The sequence below is a fragment of the Hemicordylus capensis genome, chromosome 2, assembly GCF_027244095.1.
Source record: "Hemicordylus capensis ecotype Gifberg chromosome 2, rHemCap1.1.pri, whole genome shotgun sequence".
Lineage (NCBI taxonomy): Eukaryota > Metazoa > Chordata > Lepidosauria > Squamata > Cordylidae > Hemicordylus > Hemicordylus capensis.
The window spans coordinates 47,405,939-47,433,808 of record NC_069658.1 but is presented as its reverse complement, the minus strand read 5'-3'; the positions used below and the strand labels follow the sequence as shown (position 1 = coordinate 47,433,808).

At 44.6% G+C, this 27,870-nt stretch overlaps 1 protein-coding gene and 1 long non-coding RNA gene across 4 annotated transcripts in view; one reads left to right on the top strand and one right to left on the bottom strand.

The window, feature by feature from the left end:
• Nucleotides 1–975: 975 nt before the first annotated feature.
• On the bottom strand, nt 976–14,183 carry LOC128343587 (uncharacterized). The gene is made up of 3 exons (XR_008315595.1): nt 14,005–14,183; nt 10,004–10,110; nt 976–5,069 (listed from the first exon to the last, which is right to left on the bottom strand). It is a non-coding gene; the product is annotated as an uncharacterized LOC128343587 (long non-coding RNA).
• A 68-nt stretch (nt 14,184–14,251) lies between these two features.
• The window catches only part of AGGF1 (angiogenic factor with G-patch and FHA domains 1), a 37,201-nt gene continuing 23,582 nt past the window's right edge, over nt 14,252–27,870 (top strand). For 2 of the 3 annotated variants that reach the window (XM_053292893.1, XM_053292896.1), the window contains exons 1-5: nt 14,252–14,687; nt 17,216–17,315; nt 20,461–20,666; nt 21,510–21,656; nt 22,140–22,328. In XM_053292893.1, the coding sequence (XP_053148868.1) occupies nt 14,529–14,687; nt 17,216–17,315; nt 20,461–20,666; nt 21,510–21,656; nt 22,140–22,328 (801 nt within the window). In that variant the 5' untranslated portion in view covers nt 14,252–14,528. The remainder of the gene's footprint in view (nt 14,688–17,215; nt 17,316–20,460; nt 20,667–21,509; nt 21,657–22,139; nt 22,329–27,870) is intronic. The other variant, XM_053292894.1, reaches the window with a different exon arrangement.

The window sequence follows — 27,870 nt, the reverse complement described above, 5'->3', positions numbered from 1 at the left end:
ATAAGATCCATCCCTGGTTCTATCCCAGGGATGGGCATTCGGTAGCTTAGTGTAGAGAATCCATTTTGCATGCAGAAGGTGCCAGGTTCAATACCTGGCATCTCCAAGTATTACTGGGAAATATTCCCGCCTAAAAACTTGGAGGGTTTCTGCCAATTAATGTACAGTAATAAGCTAGATGGACCAATGGTCTGACTCAGTTTAAGGCAGCTTCCTACTGGTAGTTCCCAAGCTTATCTGAAGTAGTGCTCCAGGAGTTTGGACTTAGCTTCTCGCTCCCTCCCCTTCCAGTCAATATCGTAAATCTGATTGGCTGATCCCAATCAGTCAATTAGATATGTAATCTCTGAAATGGCATAGCCCTGCCATTTTAAATTTATCTCTCTTTGGGTGATCACGGTTGCTTTTTCTTTCTCTCCTATTAATTTCTCTCCAGTGTTCTTCCCCCACAAAACAGTCTGTCTTGTTCTTCTCCTTTCCTGTAACAAAATTCTCCTGGAATTCAGAGGTGTTGATGTTTAAATGCCTTTTTCTGTTGATGTACAATTGTGTACAAGCTACCATTCTGCAACTGGTTCTGCCTCCCCAAGCTGCCATTTTGTGATTGACTCCATGTTCCCAAGCCACTATTTCATGTTGGAAGCTCCCAAGGCTCAGGCCAAAGGAGTAGCTTGTGGATGCCTTCAGTCTCCCCACCCCTGCTCTAGCTCACCATCATCAGTGAATGGAATCTGGGAATCAGGGTCAATTTAGATGTGAAGAAATTAAAATGGGAGCAGTCCTCTCATTTGACTGTGCTGTTGCGGGAAAATCCTCAGGAACTTTAATTCTCCTGTTTAATTCGGCCCCTTGCATTCATCCTTCCATCAGATTTGACAGAGAATGGGGTATCTTATTGAACTAAAGAGGATTAGACAAGGTTCCCACAATAGGAGTTTGTTGCCTGAGAGAATTAAGTAAAATTCAGCAAGGGTGTGTGCTCAAATTAGCTTTTATTCATGATCATGAAGGCAGAGTACAAGTCAGTAGTCGGACATGCATTGCGCTCCAAAGTTACTCAGTTGCTAGTTTATATAGATTAAAAATAAGCAAGTAAATCCATCAGTACATTGTAATTAAACAGATGTATTCATGTGGTACCAATTAGAGCAGCCTTGGACATGAGTTTGGCCTTTCTGCCCTCCATAATCAGTATCTTCTGGTGCCAGCTATGCTTCTTATTCTGCTGAGTGGGGAATCTGTCTCATGACCTTGGCTACATACGTTATCTCCTGTCAGGCTCTGGAATTTTTACGTCTTGGCCAATGGGCCTTGACTCAAACAATCTTGTTCAGGCCTACTGGCCCTACATTCTGTTAGAATCCTGAACCAAACTTTTATACACTTAGTTATTTGTGAGCCTGGATTAAACATTTCTATATCAGTGCCACCTTAGAATTCACATGGGTGTCACTTATGTATGAAATATCCCTGCTGTAAATAAATTTAGAGCTTCTGGCATAGGACACGGGGCACTGCTTAGAGGTGGGTGAAGGCATTCCTACAAGCAGCTTCCCATGTGAATTCTGTAGTAGCATGTTGCAGCATTGTTTGAAGAATTGGCCCTGTGTCTGTTCCCCAAAATCTACAGAAAACTCACTTTTGATCCAATTCACTGGGGGTCAACTGCGGATGTTCTGACTAGAGCAGCATTCACAACAATTCAAATTCTATATTCGGTTGAAACTGCTTTGAGAGAACCACTCATTCCTCCTTGAAATAACAGTTCAGGTAGTTAAGGTCATTCTAATGCATGTGAACTATTGAGCCAGGTTCTTTACATAACACACATTTAAACAGCTCACACTTGAATATAGTCCTGGGGTAATGCATTTGCAGAATAATGCTTAAACATATTTTTGAATGGTTATAAATGCCGCTATACCACCTCCAGTTGTTCCTTAATAAATGATATGCCTATAGAATTTCTCAGGAAATATGAGTCAACTAAACAGAGCTCCCAATTTACTTGGTGATAATTCATCTCTAAAGACAGCTCAGTATTGTTATGCTTTTTCATGCTATTTTTCCAATTTGTATCATTTCAGGTTTTATTTCTCTCTGGTATAAAATAAATAAGCTTTCCTACTTCAAAGCTGCCCAAGCCCAGTGAAAGTGAAAATACTTTATAATAAATAAATAAAAGATAGCTGTGCTGGTCCATTATAAAAACCTAAAAGCTGTAATCTGGTAATACCTTTATTAGGACCAACCAAAATGACACAAGATTTTAAGCAAGCTTCTTCATCCCAAGAACCCTGAATGCAGCAGCCTGGGATCATATTCAGCATTTAATGAAGCTCATCAACAGGAGTCTACTTAACTCATCCTGTACATCATCTCAAGTGTTACAACTTGCAGACTTTTACAGCTATTATACAATGCCCAGTTATACTTTTGTCCTGTGCTTTTCTTAACATCCAGCGGATGAAGAAGAATTCTTGAGAGCGTGAAAGCTTGCTTAAGAGTTTGTATCATTTTGGATGGTTCTAACAAAGGTATTGCCAGATTGGAAATATTAAGATTTGATATTTGGGCAGCACTTATTATATTATCAGCGGGTGATTTGATATAATGGTTTGAAAAGAACCCAGGAAGGGAAGAGAGGTATGACATAGGCCTATGCCAGCCATGGGCTATGCATTTCAATCTTTTTGTTGCTGGTAACTCTTCTTGCTTCCTATTTCCACTCCCTCTTCCGGCTTCCTATTGGCTTTCACAGCAAACAAGTAACTACAAAAACCATTCACACAAAGAGTCAGATATTGAGGCTGTGCACATAAGCAGTCCTAGAGGGCTACTCATGTGCAGCACCAGGATTGAAGCTGATCCTGGCACTGCCTCCCCCAGTAGCCCAAGGAAAGCCTAGCCCGATTTTTGCTGATCACGTAAACCACCAGGCTCACAGGCAAGCCCAGTGGCTTACAAGCGGCTAGCCCGCTTTTGTAGCCCTCCCCTTAGCCCGGGAACCCAGCTTCCCAATCGTGAGTAGCCGCAGCACGGCTCCGCAGCGCGGCTACTCATGAGGAGACCCCCAGAGGAGAGGCGAACAGCTTAGCCTGCTCTCCCTGCGCACTCACAAAAACCGTGATCGTGAGACCTGATCGTGAGATCCGGCTCCAAGTTTTTTAACCCAGAGTTTTAATCCCGAGTTTTTAACTGGGCGTTCACCTGGGTTAAAGCGCACGGGTGTGCCCTTTATCCCAGGTCTGGGGTCATGTGTATGCTCGGGCTACATGCAGCCTGAGCATACCATACACAGAGTCGGGCATCTAGAACACCAACTCCCAGGGGAATCCCCCAATGCATTGCACTGTGTCTACTTGGGTCTGCAGCCTGAGCAGACACACGGCTGGGGACCTGGGTAGAAGGGCACGCTCGTGCCTTTACACCCAGGTAAAAGCCCGGTGTTAAACTCGGGGCTACCCGGCAGAGCAGCACTGGGATCGGCAGCTCTGGGATCAGCCATGATTCCAGTGCTTCACATGAGCAGCCCTTTCCTGGTAGGACTGCACAAGTCCAGGTAGGGCTGCTTGTGTGAGCAGCCTCGCTATCTTTCATATATTTCAGATAGCCTTTTTGAAAACTGGCCTCAAACGCTACAAAATACATTTTTATATATTGGGGGTTTTTTTGGTTGTGTTTTGTTACGGCTTCATAGGTTAGGAACAGAGTTAGGAAAAGACAGGGAAGAAATAGCTTCAAAAAGCAGAAAGGTTTAGATGTCTTTTTTTAGTAATGAGAGAAGGAAAGTAAGTTTATACAGTGAAAACAGTGCATCATCAGATCATAAATGTTCTCAGGTTGAAGAACAGAAATCGCAGGTACCAATTGTGTGAAGCATCTCAAATTATTGTTTTTGAGCCACATGACAGAAGATTTTCTGATGCACCACCATCTTAAAGTGTCAACCTGTGTTCCTGATGTCAGTCCTGCCTAGGTTGTGGCAGGGAGAGATGCGCAGACATGATCTTACCATGCAGGAAGAAAATGCTCAGATTCTCCATGCTTTCTGTTCCTCAGCAACAATGCCTTCCATCTCGCTCATCTTGGAAATGCATTCTATCCAAAGCTACTGTTCGTTGTATACATCTTTATACTTTGTCCTAGCTGAGGTCTGGGCAGACAGTAGTAGTTCTTTATGTCTTGCAGCCCATAAGTAATATAACCATGAGACCGATCCCTGTTATTTCCATGTGTTCAACAGGAAGCTGATGCTGTGGACCTAGCTACACATTCAGAAAAAGCATATCGTAGTATGTACTGAAGAATGCAAGTCAAGGACTAAATGTCTGAATGTTCCCCACATCATAAAATCTCTTTCTGTGGAAAGTTATCATGTTATGGAGAAGGGTGCTAAATGATCCGATGCACACCATCATTCAAATCTAGGTTTAATCTGGTTTACCAACATCAGTGTGATTGTGTGAACCCAAGCCAAGGGAGAAATTTCAGATTCAAATTGTGGGTTCACGCAGTCACGCTGATGTTGGTAACCCACATTAAACCTAGATTAGAATGATTCTGTGAAACAGGCCATTGCCTAGCCTTTGCCCTAAACTCTTGATTTTATATATAAAGGAAGACATTTTTAAGCAAGGAGGTATTCATACATGTGATCTCCCAACAGCATACTGAAGTGATATAACCTTTTCCAAAACTGCTGATTGGATTGCAAAGAGTGAACACGTGGGGGCTAACCTAGCCCATGGCATACCCCAAAAAGGCTGACTTTGAGTTATAAAGTGTTTGTTTTTTTAAAAGCAGTTATGCTGCTGTTGAAGCATGAGTGTTTACACTTATGTAGTGGCAACTAAGTTTCCTTAAAAGGTTCAGTAATCAATTCTGAATCCTCTGGTAAATCGGCCCTCTTGCGAAATGGGGGCTTGAGCTGTAATTGATGATAAAAATATCCATAGCATGTGTGCCTTTCTTCTGTTGTTACCAGATATGTCATGCGCCAAGTCAGCATGGTGACTCATGCAGTGATTGCTTCCACATACTGGTGTGGGACCTCACAAACTCCCAACCTAAAAAGCAAGCAATATGGTCAGCAACCATTTTTCCTGGAGAGCATCTTGGAGCAGGAAGCAGTGGGTACCTCTAAATAAATAAATAAATAATTCTCTAGGAGGGCAACTTGGGGGGTGTAGCTGGTTTAGCCCATAGTCAATGTTTGACACATTCTGGAACAATACATTTCAAGATGCCAGCCCAGTTCAGGCCTCCTTACACATGCGGGGGCTATTTTAGTCACCACCTCTCATGCTAGGTCACTAATTTAGGCCACTAAAAGGACCTCTGCATGTGCGTAGAGGCCTGCGAGCCGCAGCCAGCTCGAACTAGGCCGCAGCCAGCCCAAGCTACTCTGGAGGAGGCTGGCGGGGTGGGGGTGGGGAGCTGGCAACTACCCTGATGATGCCCCTGATGATGCCAACTATTAAAGTAAAGAGCCCTGACTCCCCTGTGAGACTAGCAATTTGCAAGGCCTATTCCTGCAGCTGGGTCTTTAAATGGTTAATTTGTTTATTGCAGTCACACACAGCCCCCTTTGAACCTTATTGATCCTTATTGGCAATCGTCTCTCAAATATCTCAGTGTTACATAAACCTTGCCAGCTCAGGTTATAATATAGATATGCATTGATTAGCATGATTATTACAGAACTCTGGCCGAAATGACCTTTTAGTTTGGTACAGTATCTTGACTAGGGATGTGCACGGAACCGCGCTCCGGCACTTGTGTGGGGGGCTCTTTAAGGGCGGGGGAAGGTGTACTTACCCCACCCCCGCCACGTTTCCCCTGCCGGCGCGTTCGTTTAGTAAAGCTTTTGGGGCGGCAGGATACCTCCCTGCCGCCCCTTCCTCCAGTCGTCGGCAAAAGGCTTCAAAAAGCCTGTTGCGTCTGCGCACGTCACGTCTCCGCGATGCGCACACGTGACACAGAGACTTGACATGCGTGCGTGACATGCGCACGCGCAAAAGGCTTTGTGAAGCCTTCTGCCGACGACTGGGGGAAGGGACGGCAGGGAGGTATCCTGCCACTCCAAAAGCTTTACTAAACGAACGCACCGGTGGGGGAAACGCGGCGGGGGTGGGGTAAGTACATCTTCCCCCGCCCTTAAAGAGCCCCACACACAAGTGCCGGACTTCCGGACTGCCCTCATGTCCGGACCGGTTCGGAGACCTTCAAAATGGCCTCCAGACCGGTCCGGGCTCATCCCTAATCTTGACCAGAGTTTCAAAAGCTTCTTCACCAACAGAACAGCACAGACACATTGTTCCCAGAGAAAGCCTCTCTAACAGCATTCCTTCAGCATAAGTACCCCATTCTCAGAGACAAAAGTTCAAAGTTCAGATCTCCCCAAAGAATCTCCTTCTCTATGAACAGGCCTGGTATCCATCTTAGGTGAGGGTTTGACTGACCCTGATACCAATTTAAGTAGAGCCTAATTCACAAACTACACCAACTATTAAAGTAAATACCCCTGACCTGTCCCCTCCCTCACCCTCTAGCTCAAGGAAGCCCCCTCTGCCCCTTTACTCGTAAAGGGGAATCCTCACCTGGGATTCCCCTTTACAAGTATACTACCAAGCCGGTCTGGTTTGAACTAGGGCTGGTCCGGTTCAAACCCAGACCATCTGATCCACCCTGGTTTGAGCCAAACCAAAGTTTGAAGCAGACCAGTTCACACAGCCCTGATGTCCAGGGGAGAGGGAAACATACTGGTGAAAACTCTAAGTGTAATAACTAAAGTGATTAGCTACAAATTTGTGCCAGTGTGGCAGGGAAGATAACTGAATTGGTAAGAAACCTATTGACAACTGCTGGAAGTGAAATTCCTGTTAAATTGAAAGTGCCTCCAGTAATAGGTGCATGGCTTTAAAAGCTATGGAGTTCTCTACTAATGAGAAGATGAATACACATGATATGCCTCAGAGATGGAAGACAGGAAAAAGAAACATGTTCCAGAAAATAATGGGGCTATTCCCACGATCAGCCAAAATTGGGCTAGGGGAGCCCAATTTTGGCTGATCGTGGGAGCCACCGGGCTGGCAAGCGAGCCCGGTGGCTCCCAGGCGGTTAACCTTACTAAATACCCCTCCCCTAAAACCGGGTTTGCGGAGCAAATGCTCCGCAAACCCGGGTTTTTTTATCGTGAGTAGCCATGGTGCAGCTCCGCACCGCAGATACTCATGAGGAGACCCCCGAAGGGGAGGCAAAAAGCTGCCTCCTGGCTCCGGGAGTCTCGCCAGCATGCCCTGGGCGCTCGCGCAAGGCATGCTGGAGCCTCTGGGGGCCGATTGGCCCCCGCTCCCCCCAGCCGGCTCCGTCACGGCGCCGGCAATTGTGTGGGCAGCTGATCCGGCCGCCCAGGGCTCCCTCCCTGATCGTGAGCAGGGAGAGTGGGCTTAGCCCGCTCTCCTTGCTCAGCTCACCAAACTGGGTCTCACCAATTGTGAGACCTGGCTCAAAATTTACTGAATTATTGTAATATGGTATGTTTAGTTCAAATATAAGGCCCAGGTAAGCAACAGGTAGGAGGAGCAGCTGCAGCAGCAACCTCGTCTCCCATAAGACTGGGTGCCCTCCAAGATAAATATATATTCTCTGAGTTATACCTGCTTTCTTTCTATATATATCTGGTCTTAAATTGATTCTGGTTAGATATTTTACCAATACACAGTTTCTACACACCACCATCACAGATTAACAGTGCAGCAGCACCCTCTACTGACTACTACTGAAAGCATCTGAAGACATTTGAAAGCAGAATCATAGCCTTTTCAGTCGATTCTCATAAGGATTTTGCAAGCAGTCCAGACAACATTCTGCACACCACTTAACTTCCTTGCATGATCAGCATGTCATGATCAGCATGACAATCTGTGAAACACCAGTGTCGTTACTGGAGTTATTATAACTTGTTTGTGGAAGGGGGAAACCTTGTGCAAGGAGGAAAAGGTGCAACAGATCATTGTGCAAATCTGCAGTGCTTATCTGCATAAAGTAAAGTTGTGCCGTTGAGTTGGTGTCGACTCCTGGTGACTACAAAGCCCTGTGGTTATCTTTGGTAGAACACAGGAGGGGTTTACCATTGCCACCTCCTGCACAGTATGAGATGATGCCTTTCATCATTTTCCTATATCACTGCTGCCTGATATAGGTGTTTCCCATAGTTGTACTAGTGGCAATATATGGGAGGAATGGCTCCCAAGGGTGCACCCCACATGCCCCCTCACTGCTGCACCTGAACACACTTTTCTTCTGGTTCTCACCTCATTCTCTTTTAACTGAAGCCAGTTTGACTGATAGTGCATCCCCAGTGGTATACTGGATAAGGCATGCTCCTCCACTAAGCCAGGGATTATGGGTTTGAGTCCCATCTGGCAAGAAAAGGATTCTTTGTGGAGTGTTCTCCCCAAAGGATTCTTTGCTGACCTTGTGATAGTGAGTATGAATTGTCCCCTTTGCCAGGGTCTGCCTTGGTTTGCATCTGGAGGGGAGACATGTGAGCACTGAGTTATTCCCCTTAGGAGATGGGACCATAGCTCAGTTGAAGAACATCATGCAGAAGGTCCCAGGTTCACTCCCTGGCATCTCCAGGGCTGGTAGAGACTCCTGCTTGTAACTTTGGGGAGCCACTGCCTGTCAGTATAGACAATACTGAGCTATACGGATCAATGGTCTGACTCGGTTTAAGGCAGTTTTGTATGCTCCTATGATATTATGGTCTTTCAGCACCTGTTTTAATTGTTGTTGACCTTTTTTGCAATTTAACTCTTCCCATGTGATGTTAGCCCTCTTTGCCACCCCATTACTATTCCGGTTTCAGAGAAAGAAGACTTCTCCTCCTCCTCCACCTTTTCTCTCTCTCTCTCTCTCTCTCTCTCTCACACACACACACACCCCAATTGTTGCTGTTCTTGATTCAGTGTTGCAGAGGATGAGGAGCTTAAATCAGGGTTTCTTGACCTCGGGCCCCCAGATGCTGCTGGACTACAACTCCCATGATCCTCAGCCACAAAGGCCATGTCTGGGGATGATGGGAGTTGTAGTCCAACAACATCTGGTGGCCCAAGGTTAAGAAACCCTGGCCTAAATCAAAGGGACAACACATTGGTAAAATAGTTTCCTTCTTGAAATGGCAAAGTCAAGCCTCAAAACTTGAAAGTGTGTATGCAGAGAATGTATCTGCATGAAATTCAGATGGAATAATGGCCGCACATGGGCTACCACATAGGGTGGGCTTCACATGTCACGCTTAAACTGAAGTTTGGCAGAGCAGCCAGAGTCCTGAGAATGAGTGCAAGCCCAACTTCCAGTGTCAGAAAGGCTATGCCGAGATTGGGCGTGTCATATGAATCCACCAGTCTCAGTATGTTCTTCCCTACTTGTGATCGGGAACCTGACATCTGTAACTCAGATCTGAAGTGAGGGACAGATGTATGGTTTCAGATCGCAAGCAGGATAGAATATGGCAAGATTGGTTGGTTCATATGACATACCCAATCTTGGCATTCCTTCCCCACTGGAAGTAGGGTAGGTGCGCATTCCCGGATCTCCGGCCACTCTGCCAAACTTCAGGTTTGGTGTGATATGTGATGTCCCCCATAACATTTTTCATTCCATTATGACCAAAAACCAAACAAACCCCAATGTATAAGCATATTATTGATTTTCCATTATAACCTATGGCTGAAGCATTGGGGGAAGAGAGGCAAGGACAGTCAAGTGTAGCAGCAGCAACCTTCTTCTCAAGCTGGAACATGTAACTGAGCCACCTCCTTTTCCTCTGTTCCCCTATTTTGTATCGCCCTTAATATTAAAAAGCAGTTTTTGCACTATATTGCCTCCCCCAAGATTAAAAAAGAGTAAGAGCGTAGGGATGTGCATGGAACTGGGCGGGGGTGACTTAAAGGGGTGGGGGTAGGACTTCAACAGTGGGGGAGGGTTCACTTACCCCCACCCCAGCACTGGAGTTTAGTAAAATGCCACGGGGCAGCAGCGTACCTCCCTGCCGCCTCTTCTCCATCTTCGGCTAGAAGTACCAGGTGAGTGTGCACATCCCTATAAGAGAGGAGCAATACAGCAAGATGCTAGGTAACACTAGACACCCACTTAGGGACATAGGAAACTGCCATATACTGAGTCAGACCATTGGTCTATCTAGCTCAGTTTTGTCTTCACAGACTGGCAGCGGCTTCTCCAAGGTTGCAGGCAGGAATCTCTCTCAGCCCTTTCTTGGAGAAGCCAGGGAGGCAACTTGGAACCTTCTGCTCTTCCCAGAGCGGCTTCATCCCCTGATGGGAGTATCTTGCAGTGCTTACACATCAAGTCTCCCATTCATATGCAACCAGAGCAGACCTTGCTTAGCTATGGGGACAAGTCAGGCTTGCTACCACAAGACTGACTGCATCTGCCATTCATAATCCATGGAATGGAAGCACACATGCAAAAGCCCTCCATCTGGAAATCTCCACAATTTCCAGCACTCCCAACAACCCAAAATGGCTTAGGCCCAAGCGAGTAGAGAACGCCTTCTTCTACATGAATCCTACTGCTTTTTGAAATCATCTGAGGAGATCTGCCTACAGTTGCCGCTCATGCCTTCTCTATAAGCTTTAGAATGACCTCCCTGCTACAGTAAAATACTCCCCATCTCTGATGGCTTTTAGCAGTTTTAGGAAGGCTTTCAAAATCTACTGAAAAGAGGCTTTAGTTTTAAAGTGTTTTAATTGTTTTAGATAGTTTTAATATGTTTTAGAATCTAAAATTGAGATGGTTTTGAAATGTTTTAACTTAAAAAAAAAAGTCCCACTGTATCTTCACATTACATTAGTATGAGCTAGTGTGTAAAATGTGCCTTTACAGCAGAAAAACATTGTAATTTAATATACCATAGGAATGACTGTTTGTTATTGGCTCACAAACCTACTTTTATTTTTCATTAATTAATCTAGGATAACTACTGAGATCTAGGATAAAGGTAAAGGTAAACTGTGCCCTAGAGTCGGTGTCGATTCCTGGCGACCACAGAGCCCTGTGGTTGTCTTTGGTAGAATACAGGAGGGGTTTACCATTGTCTCCTCCCACTAGGATAGCTGGTTTATAATATACTTTTAAACAATTAAAATGCATTAGAATGACAATCTTGCATATGAGAATCCAGGTCACTAATCCACTAATTTAATCAGTTGCTATGTAATTTAATCAAAAGTGCTGCTGGCAGTGAATACATAAAGGTGTTTAGAGTTTAGAGAAAATTTCTCCATTAATTTTTTTGTCCCCCTAGGTCAGCTTTAATATATTTGAAACCAAAAATGAATAATCACTTTCCTGCATTCTAGGTAGAATACCAATATATGCAAAGAAAAGAATTATCTTTCAGTTTGAATTCATTTTCTAAGGGAAATGAAGACTCCTGCATCTGTAACAGTTGTATGGTAGGCAAACATCCAGCAGTTGGAATGTTTCCTGGTGTGTAGATGGTAAAAGCATAGGAAACCCTTTGCTTTTATAGCTGCTTGCAACACACTAGTAATGAAAGTGAAGTGCTAGTAATGAAAGTCAAGAAGCACAGTGAAAAAAATGGGACTACAATTAAATGTCAAGAAGGCTTAACTAATGACAACAGGTACAGCAACCAGCCTCAGAATTGACAATGAAGACATTGAAGTGGTGGATAGCTTCTGACTTTTAGGATCGGCCGTCAATAGTAAAGGATCCAGCAGTCAAGAAATACACCGTAGACTAGCACTTGGTAGGGTTGCAATGAAGGCCTTGGAAAGGACATTTATATGGTGTGATGTGTCTATACCTACAAAGATTAGAATTGTTCAGGCAATGGTTTTTCCTGTGACACTCTATGGATACGAAAGCTGGACTTTGAAGAAGCAAGATAGAAAAAGTATTGATGCAAAGTATTGGTGCTGGAGGAGACTTTTGAGGATACCATGGACAGTCAGGAAAATAAACAAATGGATCATAGAACAAATCAATCCAGAATTTTCACTTGAGGCACAAATGACCAGGCTCAAACTATCGTAATTTGGGCACATTGTGCGAAGACCCAGCTCCCTTGAGAAGTTCATAATGCTGGTAAAAGTTGAAGGAAAGAGCAGAAGGGGACAACCAGCAGCAAGGTGAAGGGACTCGATTACGACAGCAATGAATGCACCACTGAGAGACCTTAAACTTAGGCCAAATTGAAGATAGATCATTATTGGGGTTGCAAAAAAGTTGTGTTTTACTCTTAGCATAACTGATGCCATCTTGCTTTTGTAAAACTGCTTTAAGCTATTGGGGAATAAATAATCCTCTCTAATAAAACGCTTGGTGTCCGTCCGTGGACGGGCACCAAGCGTGTGTTCGTGCCTCCCTGCCCTGTTCTGCGCTTGCGCGAAGCGCAGGCGCAGAACAGGGCAAGGGAGACATGAGGGCCGGCACCCGGTGGCCATCTTGGGCGGCCAGAAGCGGCCGCCCCGAAGAAGCCGGGAATGCGGGGAAGGAGGAGACTGGCCGAGGCGGCGGCGAAGCCGCCGCCTCGGCCAGAGGACGCAGCGCGGCCAAGGCGGCGGTGGAGCCGCGCCGCCGAAGCCGGGCGGGGGGAGGAGGTGACGGGGTAAGCCGGCCGAGGTGGCGGCAGAGCCGCCGCCGAGGCCTGGCACCGCCGCCGCAGCCAGGCGGCTGCGAGTCCTTGGGGCCCTTGCCCGTCCGGGGAGACCGGCCGGGAATGTGAGGCGGGGGCGGACCGGACCGGCAGCGGCGCCCCCAGAGTCTGCCCGGCCACCACCACCGCCACCGCCCACTCTCCCGCCCTCCCAGCTGCCCAAATACTCCTTCCCCGCTCCCCCCCCCGCAAATGATTAAGGGCCAAAACGGCCCAGAAGAATGCCTCCGCGGCCGCCGCCATGGCCGCCAACCGCCCTCCCAGCTGGCCGAGACTTCCTTACCCAAAGCAGCCCGCGACAGTCGGGCGATCAAAAATCCATTTTTTGCGAAGAAGAGAGGAGCTCCGGAACAGAGCTCCTCTCTGTGCTAAGCCAATGCCCAAACTGCTGCTATGGACGCAAAGGACGCCTATTGCGTCCTTTGCGTCCATAGCAGCAGTTTGGGCATTGGCTTAGCACAGAGAGGAGCTCTGTTCCGGAGCTCCTCTCTTCTTCGCAAAAAATGGATTTTTGATCGCCCGACTGTCGCGGGCTGCTTTGGGTAAGGAAGTCTCGGCCAGCTGGGAGGGCGTGGGGGGGAGGCCAGAGGAAGTGGGGCGGGGGGGGGAACTCTCCCCTACTAGCGCCCGTTATCACAACGGGCCTGAAACACTAGTGAAGGAATAAAATGCAAGCAAGGGAGTTTCTAAATGTCTCTAGAAGTATTTCTGTGTCAAAGCCACAGACAATTGGCTAGACGGAGCAGGATGCTAGCACTTGAGAAATACTTGAGTTTGCAAGACCACAATGGGGGGAAACGGGAAGTGGAGAACAGGTGGTGTGATAACATGTCTGGAGCAACAACGTATTTGAATATGGCCAACAGCATTGTCTTGCCAAAAAGGGGAACTGGGGGGCTTGCTGCTTGTTCCTGCTTGTTGTCAAAAGGTATAAAATTGCTTGTAACTTCTTCTGCGGTGTGCCATTTCTCCCTCTTGCTTGGGAGTGGGCACCCAGCAGCTTTGCTCGGCCGAATAAAGATACTGACCAGAATCTCCTCCTTGTTTTTTATTAATTAGCATAATCAAGTAGAAGGCAAGGGTCGGGCCTACCTAGACTACCTGGGAGGGCGCCAGCCTTCCCTGGCAAGCGGGACTCATCATCATCCTGGAGAGAATCTATCTATCTGGTCGCTAAGAGTCGACACCGACTTGACGGCACTTAATCAATCAACAAACACACTTGCCTGCGAGTGAGTCCCATTGAACTCTCTATCACAGAGAGCCTCTGTGGGATTCATAAGTAAACTTACTCAAGTTTGCTAAAGCACTGAGCAGGATTTCAGAGTATGCTTATCTAAGACTTCGTTCGTTCGTTCGTTTGCTCGCTCTCCTTCCTTCCTTCTTCTCTCTCTCCAGTACCCCGCTCTCGCCACCCACGTGCACCTTTCCGCTCAAACGCAACTTCCAAATCTGCTACAGAGAGTCTAGGGATGTGTACCAGTCTAGCCTTTTCCCTCCAGCTCTATGTTCCACCGCATCTTCCTTAATGCGACATCACTTCCGGTTTACATAAGTCTCACATCCGGGTCATTTCCCGTCCCTGGGAAAGTTTTTCGCACCCTCGGAGTGAGACCCGCAAAGAAAGCGAGGGGGAAAGGGGCGGCGTCTGCGCGGTTCCGTCCTGTCTGCGCGGGCGCTGCCATGGCTGCAGGGGGCGCCGGCGGATCAGGGGCGCTGGAGAGCGGCGGTTGGTGCGGCCAGTGCCTTTGGGTCCGGCGGCTGAGTCCCTGCCCCAGCCGCTGAGGAGAGGACATCCCCGGGAGGGAGCTGAAGGATGACCGAAGCTGCAGCGGAACCGGTCGCCGAGGTGGAGGCTTTGCGGGGAAAGGTGGCTGCGCTGGAAGCCGAGCTGGGCGCCTGTCGGAGCCGCCTGGAGCGGGAGAAGAAGCTGCGCCTCAAAGCCCAGGCCAGCGCTGCCAAGTTACGCAGACAGGTGCGGGGCTGGGGGGGCGTGACGCGCCGGCCCCCTTCCTCCACCCCCGGTGCCTGGCCGCACCCGTAGGCCTCTCCTCGATAAGGCTGCCCGGGACCCACGCCCACCTTCCCATTCCAAAAAGACTGAGACCGTTCTCTTTAGCAAAACGACAGGCAGGCATTCTGGTGGTGCAGCTTCACTAACCATTTGACTCTGTCCAGGGAACTGCTGCATTGTTTAGTATCTGTCTGTTGCGTTAAAAGCTGCTTAAAGCCAGTGGCAGCACCAGGAAAAAAAATGAGGGGTGGCACATAAGGAGCAAAGAGAGCCAGTGTGGTGTAGTGGTTAGAGTGCTGGACTAGGACCGGGGAGACCCAAGTTCAAATCTCCATTCAGCCATGATACTAGCTGGGTGCCTCTGGGCCAGTCACTTCTCTCTCAGCCTAACCTACTTCACAGGGTTGTTGTGAAAGAGAAACTCAAGTTTGTAGTACACCGCTCTGGGCTCCTTGGAGGAAGAGCGGGATATAAATGTAATAATAATATAATATTAAAAAGTGCATTTCTGGGTGGGTGTGCTGTGTCCCGCATATTAGATTGCTGGAACAGAAGGTTGGGGGCGGGGTACTTTTCAGGGTGGGTGTTTGCCCGCTCACCCAGGAGTTGCTCTTGCTCAAAGCACAGGATCTCCACCATGGGTGCGGGAGATGGTAGATCACTGCCTGACTATTTGCATGGCATCAGTGTTTAATTCCTGTTGCTTCTACACCACCTCCTTTCTGAGCTCTTTTACAATAAGGCTGATGGGCTGTTATCTTACTGGAGGTCAGCTCCAAAGTCTTATCTGGAGAAAAGAGGCTGGAACCTGGACTGACATCAGTTGCCAGAGACCAGAAGAGATGGCGATAAACACTTTCAAGCATGCTTCCTATAGTGTACCTTTTTGTGAATTTTAATTCTAAGCTGCTTGGGAAGCCAGCCTTTGCTGAAATATATTACATAGGTGCTTAAAAGGGTATTCAAGCTGTGTATCTCACACATTGGCATTCTTTCTGAACTCTCCCTCAATTTAGTTAGCATCCATTCACACCCTACAGCTTATCACATGGCAGTCTATTTTTCTTTGGTGATATTTTAAGGTTTTAATGTCTACATCAGAGGTTGACAACTTTTCAGAGATGATGTGCCAAGTCTCTCACTACATAGCCAGCCTACTGCACAATGGGGACCCCCTGCTGAGGCCCACATGGACAAGGCCAAGTTGTGGCTGGGGCTGCTGCTTCTACTGCAGGAGGGAAAGGGTCTCTTTCATTTGCCACCACTGCTGTTCCTCCTCCTACATTTTCTTGCCCTCTGCCATCATTGTGTCTAACTCCCCAGTGGCAACAGCATCAAGGCCCCTGCTCTGCTTCATTTGTTATCCTTTCCTGCTGCTGACAGGAAGCAGGAGGAACAGAACAGGGTTTCAGTACTGCTGCCACCGCTGTTGATGCTATTGGGGAGTTAGAGCACATCTGCAATGGAGGCTAAGATGATGGGAGGTGGTGGTGAAGGAGAAAGCAGCAACGCAGGAGGTGGCGGCAAAGGACCAGTGCCCTACTGTCGTGGGAACAACCACAACTGTTCCCTCTGGCTTTGTGTGTACAGGCCTCAGAAGGGTGCGTGCTTTGAGTTTCCATCCCATACTTGGGTGGCTAGACAGCAGAAGGCTGCAGCGGGACTTGTGTGAGTGCCACTCAGAATCATTTTGTGTGCCATTTTTGGTGCATATGCTGTAGCTTTCTGACCCCTGGTTTACATCTATCCCACATTATGAACGTATGAAGCTAACTTATATGGAGTCAGATCATTAGCCCACCTGGTATGCTGCTGGGGATTGAATGTGGGTCCTTTTGTATGCACAGCATATTCTTGGCCGCTGAGCTATGGCCAATCCCTCTTGATTCTTAGTCATAGAAGTTCTCCTGCCCGTCACTCCAAAGGAAAATGATGATGTTTAATAATTAGTCTCCTTGTGAGCATGGGTGCATCTAACCAGTCCTCGGTTCTTGGCATGTCTGTCGATGATTTGTATTCTTGCAGTGTGAATTGAGCAAATTGCTAGAGCTCTTATGGCTCAAATTCATGGTGGAAGGAGGCTGTTGGTTGATCCAAGAAAGCAGGACAAACATCCAAATGCTACATCTTTGACTAGCTGCAAGTGACACTCCCTGCTTTCCTCCTCTTCAGCATAGTGCTGTCCTCCAAAATCTAATTTCACCACAAATATATCATCTTTTGAAGAAATGTGTTTGTTTTTAGCTTCATTTCTGCAAACTGTACTGAGAATTAATGACCAGATTTGTTGTTTGTTCCTTTCCAATTTATTGTTGCCACATTGCTATGCTTTGCTTATTTGATATGTGTTTGCTTGCAAGATAAGCAAAACCCCTACAAAGATTAAGGCTAGTCATGGTTACCTAGACCTCTCTCTTAAGGTTGTAATACTAACTATAATACTACTCACAGGTCTAAAATGTTGTATTGAGTAATGTTTTATTTTGTAGGTTGAAGAACTCAGTAAGAAAAATGACAGAGAAAGAAGTGAGAAGGCAACATCCAGTATAGAAGTGCAAACTGAAGACTTCGCTGCATGGTCAAATGCAGGTAGAAAGCAAACAGTGCATATTCCATAACAGTTGTTTATAATATAATGGATTATGAATTCCTATCTCTTCCTCATTTATAAGATACTTCTATACCAAAATCTGGGAAAATTTTAATTGTCTGGCTAAACTATTTAAATTCTTCTCTAATCATCATTGCATATCTGTCAACCATAAAATTTATACAGCTCTGTTTTTTAATCTGAACTTGTATTTTGCCTTTATACTATAAGTGCATAGGTAACAAGATGTTTTAAAATACTATAAGTGTAGTAAATTCAACAACTTCTTCAACTTAACCTTCCTCTGCCAGCAAACACTGAAAAGTTCCACTTGCTTCCAAAATATATTCAGGCTCAGGAGACCCTCCAATTACACAGAATACACATAAATGCAGAACATAGAATGTGCTGCTCTGCATCCTTGATCTTTAGTGGTGTCAAGAGTTTCCCCCAAGTCAATCAGTAGGGTTGCTATAGGGCAGAGGGTAGAAAGTGGTCTCTGAGGTATGCAATGCTAAAGTAATGGGCAGATTAATAACAGAACTTTGAACAAAGCTACAATTTGTTGCCCTCTGTTTTGATATCTAAATGCACCACAATATTATTGTGTACACTGCCTAGAGAAATAAACATCAGGTAGTATATCAGCAACCTTCTCCGTTGCTGCCCCTGGACTTTGTAATGTGCCCCTGTTGAAATAAGAGCCTCTCAATCTCTGGCAACTTTTTAAAAGGCACTGAAGACATATTTATTCAGCCAGGCTTTTAATTAGATTTATGGTTTTAATTTTTAATGTTAGTTTTATATGATTTTAATGTTTAAATGATTATAATTGTTTAATTGATTTAATGTGTAGAATTATTATAATTGTAAACCACCCAGAGATGCAAGATTGGGGCAGTATAAAAATATATTAAATAAATCAAAATAAATATAAATATGATAAATATTATTTATGTATTTAACTAACATATTTTATACTTCCCAAAACGTCTGTCTCTGGGCAGTATACAACAAAGCAAAATAAATGACAACAGAAAAGTTAAAACATTACAACAATTTAAAATTTTAAAACAATATTTTGAAATAATGTTAAAACTTTTAAAACAGTATTTAATTAAAAGCCTGGGTGAACAGATGCATCTTTAAAGACTTTTAAAAAATTATCAAAGAGGTGGGGGAGGGGGGCTCTTATTTCAGCAGGCATTCCAAAGCTTCAGGGCAGTAGCGGAGAAGACCTATCCCTGAGTAGCCACCAGACAAGCTGGTGGCAACTGCAGACGGACCGCTCTTGATGATCTCAGTGGGCGGTGGGGTTCATGATGAAGATGATGATCTCTTAAATACCAGGACTCAAGCTGTTTAGGGCTTTATAGGTTATAACCAGCACTTTGTATTTTGCCCGGAAACTTATCAGCAGCCAGTGTAGCTCTTTCAATACGGGAGTAGCATGGTCTCTTTGGGATGATCCAGAGACAAACCTGGCTGCTGCATTCTGGACCAACTGTAGTTTCCGGCCTAGATACAAAGGCAGCCCCACATAGAGCACATTGCAGTAATCTAGTCTGGAGGTTACCAGCATATTTATTACTGTTCTGAGGTGGTTTATCTCGAACGGACGCAGCTGGTGTATCAGTCTAAGCTGATAGAAGGCACTTCTGGCCACTGCCTCAACCCTGGGACACTAGGAAGAGGCTTGGATCCAGAATTATCCCCAGAATACATACCCATTCCTTCTGGGGAAGTGTGACCCCATGTCTCATAACTGTGTGTTCTCCATCTGAGGATCACTGGCTTGAAACTGATGCATCCTCAACAATGTGTCCATAGCAGAAGAAGAAGGGGAAGAGAGTGAAGTCCCTCCTTCTCTTTTCCCAATTGGTTGGTGACATGTTGAAGCTCAGCACACCCCTCCCCTCAGCCTGACTTCAGAAAATTACAGAAAAATTGTTGAACTCCAATTGAAATTAATAGCACAAGTAAACTTGTCCCACTAATTTCAGTAAGACTGCTTATGGATAAGTTAGTGTGAATGTGAGCCAGTTATTGTAGTAGCCTGACTCCCTATCTGTAACACATTTGTGTTTTTATGTATATGTGTATATGTACACACACTCTCTCTCAAATGTTACAGTTATGAAACGTGCTACTCTGGTCACTGTCTTATATCCAGATTAAGTTACTAATTGGATTAATTTCAATGAGGGTTCTCTGTTGCACGTGCATACACCCCACACCCATGGGTAACTGACCTGAAGGTTTGAGACAGAAGGGGTACACTTGTTTTGTTTTTTTTTAAAAAAGGTTAGAAACTCCTGGCGTGGATTGTCATGTATAACAGTGGTAGACAACCTTGGATCTCTAGCTATTGATGAACTACAAGTCCATCATCCCTAGACACAATCATCTGGAGAGCCAAGGTTGCCTACCTGTGAGGTATAAAGTAAGCAATCTTGGCTGTTTTCTGCTGTTGGCCTTGTGTGTATCCAAGCACAGGGGAACATGTTAATCCAAATGTGCAGTCCTTTCATTGTTCTTTCTCTTTTTAGTCTGACATGCTTTGGTGCTGTTTAGTTATATGTGTGCTGGATTGAATTGACTATTTTTTTTAAAAAAAAAAGTTTCTCCAATCACTCTTCACCAACTTTAGTGCCTTCTAGACATTGAAATTGCACAATCTCTGAGGCAGAGATAGTCTACTATTTGTTTTGTATATACAAATAATAAGGCACAAGATGCCTAATCAAATCCCCATTCCGCCATGAAGCGCACTGGTTGACTCTGGGCCAGTCACTTATCTCTCAGCCTAACTACCTCACAGGGTAGTTGTGAGGATAAACATAACCATGTACATCACTCTGGGCTCCTTGCAGGAACAGCAGTATATAAACATAAAAGAAAATAATCTTGTGGGTGAGTTTAGTTAACTGAGTGAAGCAATACTAGAATTACTTAAAAGTGAAAAACATTAGGCCCTTGTGTACATGTGGATGATAAGGTTTCGGTATACTGTTTGTCATTTTGACAAATAGTCAATTACTTATATTCAGAATAGTGTATGTTAAATTTAACTTGGAATTTGATATTTTGTGTTGGGTAAAATGGTTTTGCTAATGCATTTAACTTCTACTTTTTTTTTAACAGATTATTACTATTATCCTAATTGTTATACCAGTGTTGATTCTCAGCATGATTTATCCAGAGTACCAGTACTGCCCGGTGTAAATAATGATACTGAAGGATCAAACCCTAATTGTATAGACCACCTAGAATTAAATGATGATCCAGATATTAACGGCACAAAGCATGATGAACATGGCGAGCATGATAATGTAAGTGAGAATATGCAGGTGAGTTGAGTGTTTTGTTTATCTCGTATTTTCTGTCCTTCCTCCATAGTGTTCAGAGTGACTCAGAAGTGTACATGGCTGTCCTGTTTTTTATTCACATGAGAATTCTTAACTCAAGTTTGGTTGAGAGATCGTCTGTGAAAACTCATAGTCCCAAGTGAGTTTCATGGCCAGGTGGGTTATTCTGAACCCAAGTCTCTTTGGTCCAAGATGAATCAATTCTCCTACACAGACTCTCAGTGCTTCCAGTTTTGTGTGTGTTCCAGATCAACAATCTATTCTTGCCTTATGTTGAAGATAATGAAACAGAATGTTCCAGCTTTGCCTCACTTAACTCAAAATCCTTTCAGTTATTCTTGCACCAGCTTTTTTAAAGCCACTTTCTGCCTCTAAAATCCTCTTGTATGACTTAATCTAGCAGCTTTTGCTCAGCACTGATGGCTGATGCTGTGCCCATGCAGGGAATCTGTTTGGTTGTTAGATGATCTAGTTTCAATTATGTGATCCTTGTCTGTTATTTTAAATGGGCATTTCTTTAAAGCAACAAATCTGAAGTTTTATAAACCTCAGTTTACTTTTAAATGTTTGGTTTAGTTCTAAAATAAGTTTTATTTACAAAGGAGAAAAATATTCAAGTAAAATTTGCTATTTTTATAAGCCAATTTATTCTGTTAGGTAGAGTTTGGACCTGGAATTGAATTCTGACTCCGTTGGGTAACCTTGGGCAGATCATGGTTTCTAAACTGCTGTTGCTGTGAGTAAAAAAAAAAAAAAAAGATTGCCAAAATGTGTCTTTACACTAAATATAAATATCTTTATTTGTGTTGTGTTTCCTAATCTTAGAAACCAGAAGGTACTTTGTTGGCAGAAGGTACACTAGCAGAAAGTTTGAGGGCTGCTGCAGAAGCTGCTGTATCACAAACAGGATTTATATATGATGAAAGCACCGGATTATATTATGACCATAGCACTGGATTCTATTATAACTCGGTAAATACCTAATTTGATGCTTTGTTCACATAAATACTTAACTGATACAGCAAAAATACTGATGGTATTTATTTATGACAATTCTGATAAAACTTATTTGAATGACTAGATTGCCTTTTCTTTAAATAGTAGGTAGTGCTTGTGTAAAAACTAGACTGAGCAAACATAATGTTCATCTGAGGTGAATTCTGGTGTATATGTCTATATTTGCCAGTGGTGCTAAATGTATACTTTTTCATTTGCCTGGAACATCTAACTTACCATCCATTAAACATGTGCATATCTCTATCTGCAATATTGTTACCCTCTAACTTGGCTGATTGAATCCTTTGTGGCTGTAACTCATTTAAATGTTTGCTTTGTCCCTGATCAATTTCCTTGCTAAACTTTCACATGCAGTCTCTTCTGCTCTTAGTATTTTAGTACTTTGCCTTTTTACCTGGTTTTAAGGGATGCATTGTGCTCTCTTTTCTTTTTTTAAAGGAAACCCAGCTTTATTATGATCCAGCCACTGGGATTTATTACTACTGTGATGTTGAAAGTGGACGATACCAGTTCCATTCACGAGTGGATCTGCAGTCTTATGAAACATCAGCTGCTCAGTATAGCAAAGACAGGAAAGCCAAAAAGAAGAGAAAAGATGTTGAGTGGCCTAGGGCAAATGATCATAAAGTATGTCCTCAACACTTTTTTTTTTTTTTTTTACATTGAAATGTGGGCAGATAAATGTTCTGTGAAGAAATGTTAAAATTAGTATATGTTTAATTTTTTGAGGTCAGGTAAGTATAGAGCATTTAAATTTTATATGCCAAATGGGTTTTAAATACTGGCTGTGAAAATTCTCAGCTTGGTTCAGTTGTAATGCTTTAGCCCAAAAAACCTGTACATGGGGGATACCTTATGAATACACCCACCCCACCTGTGATGTAACTGTACAGTGGGAGAGATTTTAGATAAAAGAATATTGTGGGTGCACAAATTAATAGCTATGGGTTTTAGGCTGGAAATAAAAGGAATATTACCAACTAGAAGTATAAAATTCTAGAAAGGTGTCCATAGAACAATTGTGAGAGCAATTAATTCCACTTGTTTCAAGGAAGATCTAGGTAAACCCATAAAAGATACCTTATGGCTTTTATTTTGATGCTTCAGGGCAATTTGGAATCGGCAGAGATTTTTCTCTCCACCCCCCACCCCCCACTTTCCTCTGGGACATCAAGACTGCCAAAACCTGATGTTATTGGGTTTAAGTATATGTGGGATGTACTTCCCAATAAAATGTCTGGATCTGGTTTTTGCTTTGCACTGATCTTTTGGGAGGAGTGTTTGCTGCCAGTCTGATTTATTAGCAACTGTTGTTGGTGCCTTCACTATGGCTTGGCTAATCTTGGTTTGAGTCCAAATAATTCCAAAGGACTTCTGAGAATTATTTCTTTCTGCAGATGGTTTAATATAAGCTGTATTTGTTCCTGCTCTCCACGTGTGGCATTATCTAAACTAAATTATGTTGGGGTCTGAAAGGATAACTTTCCTACTTGGAGTGGTTAGTGGTTTGGACATCATTGAAGTGATTGGGAATGTGATACCTGAATGCAGTCAATATGCAATTCAAGCTATTTTTCAATTAATTTAACTCATAGAATATTACCTGTTGTAAAGGTTTGGTGTGGGTATTTTTTACTAAAGCTGTTGCATTTAAATCTAAATGCATTAAATCAAATCCTTTAGGCCATTATATATTTTGATATAATGGCTAGAAACATACTATGAACATTCTACACTGATGCAAAGAACTATATTTTCCAGTTTGTAGCTTATCTCTCTGATTCTCATGTAGTGCATTCCTGTGCATATTTGCTTGGAAGTAAGCTCTACTGTCTTCAAGGGGCTTACTTGGATAAGAGTGCACAGAACTTCAGCCTTTGTATCAATCAAGGATTTCTGAAATATTTACTCTTCGGTTATAGAGGTTGTGCTAAAAATGGTTAGCAAGGTTTTTTTCAGCTTTCTGTTAGCTGCTGTGATTTCTACAGAATACTTAGAAATATTCTAACAGTGAAGTGGGGAAAGGTTTGTCATAAAATGCTGAAAGCCTGTGCAACCCTTGAGGGATGTGGGAGGTTGGTTTGGTTTCAGAAAAACCTCATATGAGGCTTAGGGCAGGAGGGATACTGTTGAGCAGCTGCAGGGGCTAAGAAGGCAAGAGACATCCCTGAAGGCTGAGGCACAGAACAGACTGTCTACCTTAGTAAGAGAGGCTGTATATAGCTAAGAGAGGTTGCATCTTATATAAATGGTCTTTGAAGGTAACACAATTTGAGGTTTTGGATGGCTGTAGTAGAAGGCATAGAATGACAGTTATGTTTTGACTCTTCATATACAATTATCCTTCAGCTGTGCCATGCTTGCCACTCTCAAAAGATATTCTTAATAGGCTAGGCTTTGTTCTAACAGGCTAGGTTTTAGAATAGGTTCTAATAGGCTAGGTTGGCTTTGCTGTCCTTCTGTGTGTCACGGATACAGCTCAGTTCCCTTTTCAAGATGATGAGTAGGAAAGCAGTAACAGTGTTTGTGTAATTGCTTCTGTGTTGCAATAGGTTGGATCCATTGGGGCCCATCCACATGCAAAAGATGTCTTCCACTAACGGAAGGCCTGTCTTGCATCTCATACTAGAGCAGGGGCAGGCAACGTTGAATCTGGTTTGTGATCCGTTGCACTCAGAGTGGGTTCTGTGATTGTGTAGGATCATTCGGGCAGAATTGACTAGCTCCTCAAAGTGTTTAGCCCCACCCATTGCATGTGGTGCGTTTTCTCAGTTTGGGTGGGCTAGAGTTTTTTTTAAAAAGAAAAGTACAAAATTAATTTAGTTCTTCATGTGTTACGACTTTGACTGGACCAGACTAGTCTTACTCTTAATACTCTCAACTTAGTCGAAACGGACGGACAGTTTATTTGGTTATGACCTAGGATTGGACTTGGAACGGGCTTTACTTCATGCACTTGACTGTTTCCCCCTCATTTCTTTATCCTGCTATGCAAAAGAAAAAGACTTTTAAGCGCTGTGTTCGCTGTAACGCTAAACTCCCTTCAGTTGATGATCATGATTTGTGTCTACTTCCGGGGAAGAGCACAACATCCTCACCTGTAAGATTTGTTTGACTTCTCTCATCAAACAAGAAACAATAGAGCACTACGATTAAGAGCTGCCCTATACGATGACACGCTCTGCCCCAGTACTCCGATGCCCAGATATCTGGTTGACGCCCCGTGCCCTCAACATTGCGTCAAAGTCAACATCGGGCACGTTGCCCAAGTCAGGGACTGCTGCCTAGTAGTCTGAATCCTCAACTCGAGCTTCCTCGGCAGCCACCACCAGCACATTTAAAGCCTGCTGGAAAGGAGGAGAAGAGGAGACCATCTACCCCAGGGTGAGAGGCTGGGGTGCCTGCCTGGCTGCCTCTTCTCTTCTGCCCCCTTGGCTGACATCTGCCTCCCCCCAGGACTGCTTGTGGAGAGGCTTTGCAGGACTGGGGCTGCAAGGGTGACTGGGCAGTTTTTCCTGGTTCCACCTGCTGGGCTTGCTGCTCAGCCTATATAGGAAGACTGCCAGTGGCGGCAAAGGCCCCTTTGGGGGAGAAGCGAGGGCGAGGGCTGGACATTTTGTCCAACTATTTGTATAGAGGGAGGCATTCAATAATGGGGCTTCTGTTTAATCAGTTTTGAGTTGTGTTGAAGTTTGGTTGAAGTTGCAATGTGTGTGGGTTTGTCTGGAGATGGGGAGGCAGGGAGAATCTTTGTTGAATGTGGGGCAGCTATTCCAGTGGTGGTGGGGAATAGAAGTAGTAATGTTGGCAGGACAGCAGGCTGTTCCAGGGGAAGGGTAGTCAGAAACCTAATAGCTGTCTCCCCTTCCGGCTGTCCTGCCAGCTCTTTGACCTCGGGGTACACTGCCAACAACCCACATAACCTTACCTTGCTCCTCTGCAATGCCAGGTTGGTCCAAAATAAATTAGAACTCATCCATGATTTGATTATGGATGAAGGGGCTGACCTGGTGTGTATTACCGAGACTTGGTTGGGGGAGGCTAGTGGCCCAGTCTGGTCCCAGCTTCTTCCTCCAGGATATTCTGTAGAAGAGCAGGTGAGGGGATGTGGGCGGGGAGGTGGAGTGGCTATGGTCTATAAGGATAATATCTCCCTTACCAGGGTCCCTGTTAGGGTGTCGGACCATATTAAATGTGTGTACGTGAGCTTGGGGACCAGAGATAGATTGGGACTTTTGGTGTACCGATCGCCCCACTGCCCAGTGGAATCCCTTACTGAGCTCACAGACTTGGTTGCGGAACTTGCTTTGGAGTCTCACAGACTTTTGGTGCTGGGGGACTTCAATGTTCATTTTGGGAACAATTTGTCTGAGTTCATAGCGGCCATGACAACTATGGGCCTATCCCAAGTGATCTCTGGATTGACGCATATTGCAGGTCACACACTTGATTTGGTCTTTTACTCTGATCAGGGTGGTGTTCCGTGAGTGGGGACTCCTACGATCTCCCCGTTGTCATGGACGAACCACCATCTGGTTAAAGTTGGACTTACAACCGCTTTCCACCTCTGCAGGGGCAAAGGGCCTATTAGAATGGTCCACCCAAAGAGGTTACTGGATCCGGTAGGATTCTAAGAAGCCTTGGAGGGATTGGCTCTGCTGGTGATCCTGTTGATGCCCTGGTTGAGAATTGGAACAACTTACTCACCAGGGCAGTAGACACGATTGCTTCCAAGTGTCCCCTCCAACCTGCTTCAAAATTGGCCCCTTGGAAGATCTACGGGGGCTGAAGCAGCAAGGTAGGCAACTGGAGTGCAAGTGGAGAAAGACTCAACTCGAATCTGACAGATTGCGACATGGAGCACATTTAAAGATCTATGCTCAGGTGATACGTGCGGAAAAGAAGCGGTTCTTTTCTGCCTGTATTGCCTCTGCGAGTTCACGTCCAGCGGAGTTGTTCAGGGTTGTGAGGGGACTAGTATATCTGCCCCCTCTCCCTTGAACCAGAATTTGGAAGCATCAGTCACCCGCTGTGATGTGTTTAATGAATTTTTCACAGACAAAATCTCTCGGATTATTAGATGGAGACTCCACAATTAATTAGATATCTGAACTGGAGATGTCCAACAACTCCTCTTATACAGTTCGACTGGATCAATTTCAGTTTGTGACTCCTGAGGATGTGGCCAAGCTGCTTGGAGCAGTGAGGCCTACCACTTGTTCTCTTGACCCTTGTCCAACATGGCTTGTTCGATATAGCAGGAAGCAGGGTGGATTTGATTTAAAATCAAACTGATTTAAATCACGATTTAAATCACTAGCAGGGTGGATAAAAATAAAAAAAATCCGATTTAAATTTTAAAAAACCCGATTTAAATAGAAAAAATCGGATTTTTTTGATTTAAATTGGATTTTTTTGATTTTTATCCACCCTGCTAGTGATTTAAATCGTGATTTAAATCAGTTTGATTTAAATCAAATCCACCCTGGCAGGAAGGCTGTTGTAGGCGGCCTGGTAGAAATCATAAATGCTTCTCTGAGGGAGGGCAGGATATTTCCTTGTCTTAAGGAGGCAATTATTAGACCTCTTCTAAATAAACCTGCATTAGATCCTTCAGAGTTGTGCTATTATAGGCCAGTTTCCAATCTCCCATGGCTGGGCAAGGTAATTGAGAGGGTGGTGGCCTCTCAGCTCCAGACGGTCTCGGAGGAAACTGATTGTCTAGACCCATTTGGGCTATGGGGTGGAGACTGCTTTGGTCGGCCTGATGGATGAACTCCAATTGGGAATTGACAGAGGAAGTGTGACTCTGTTGGTCCTCTTGGATCTCTCAGCGGCTTTCGATACTATCGACCATAGTATCCTTCTGGAATGTCTGAGGGTGTTGGTGGTGGGAGGCACTGTTTTACAGTGGTTCCGCTCCTACCTCTCGGTCAGATTCCAGATGGTGTGGATTGGATATTGTTGCTCTTCAAAATCTGAGCTTAAGTATGTCGTCCCTCAAGGCTCCATACTTTCTCCAATGCTTTTTAACATCTACATGAAACCGCTGAGAGAGATCATCAGGGTATTTGGAGCGGGGTGTTACCAGTATGCTGATGACACCCAGATCTACTTCTCCATGTCAACTTCTTCAGGAGCTGGCATATCCTCCCTAAATGCCTGCCTG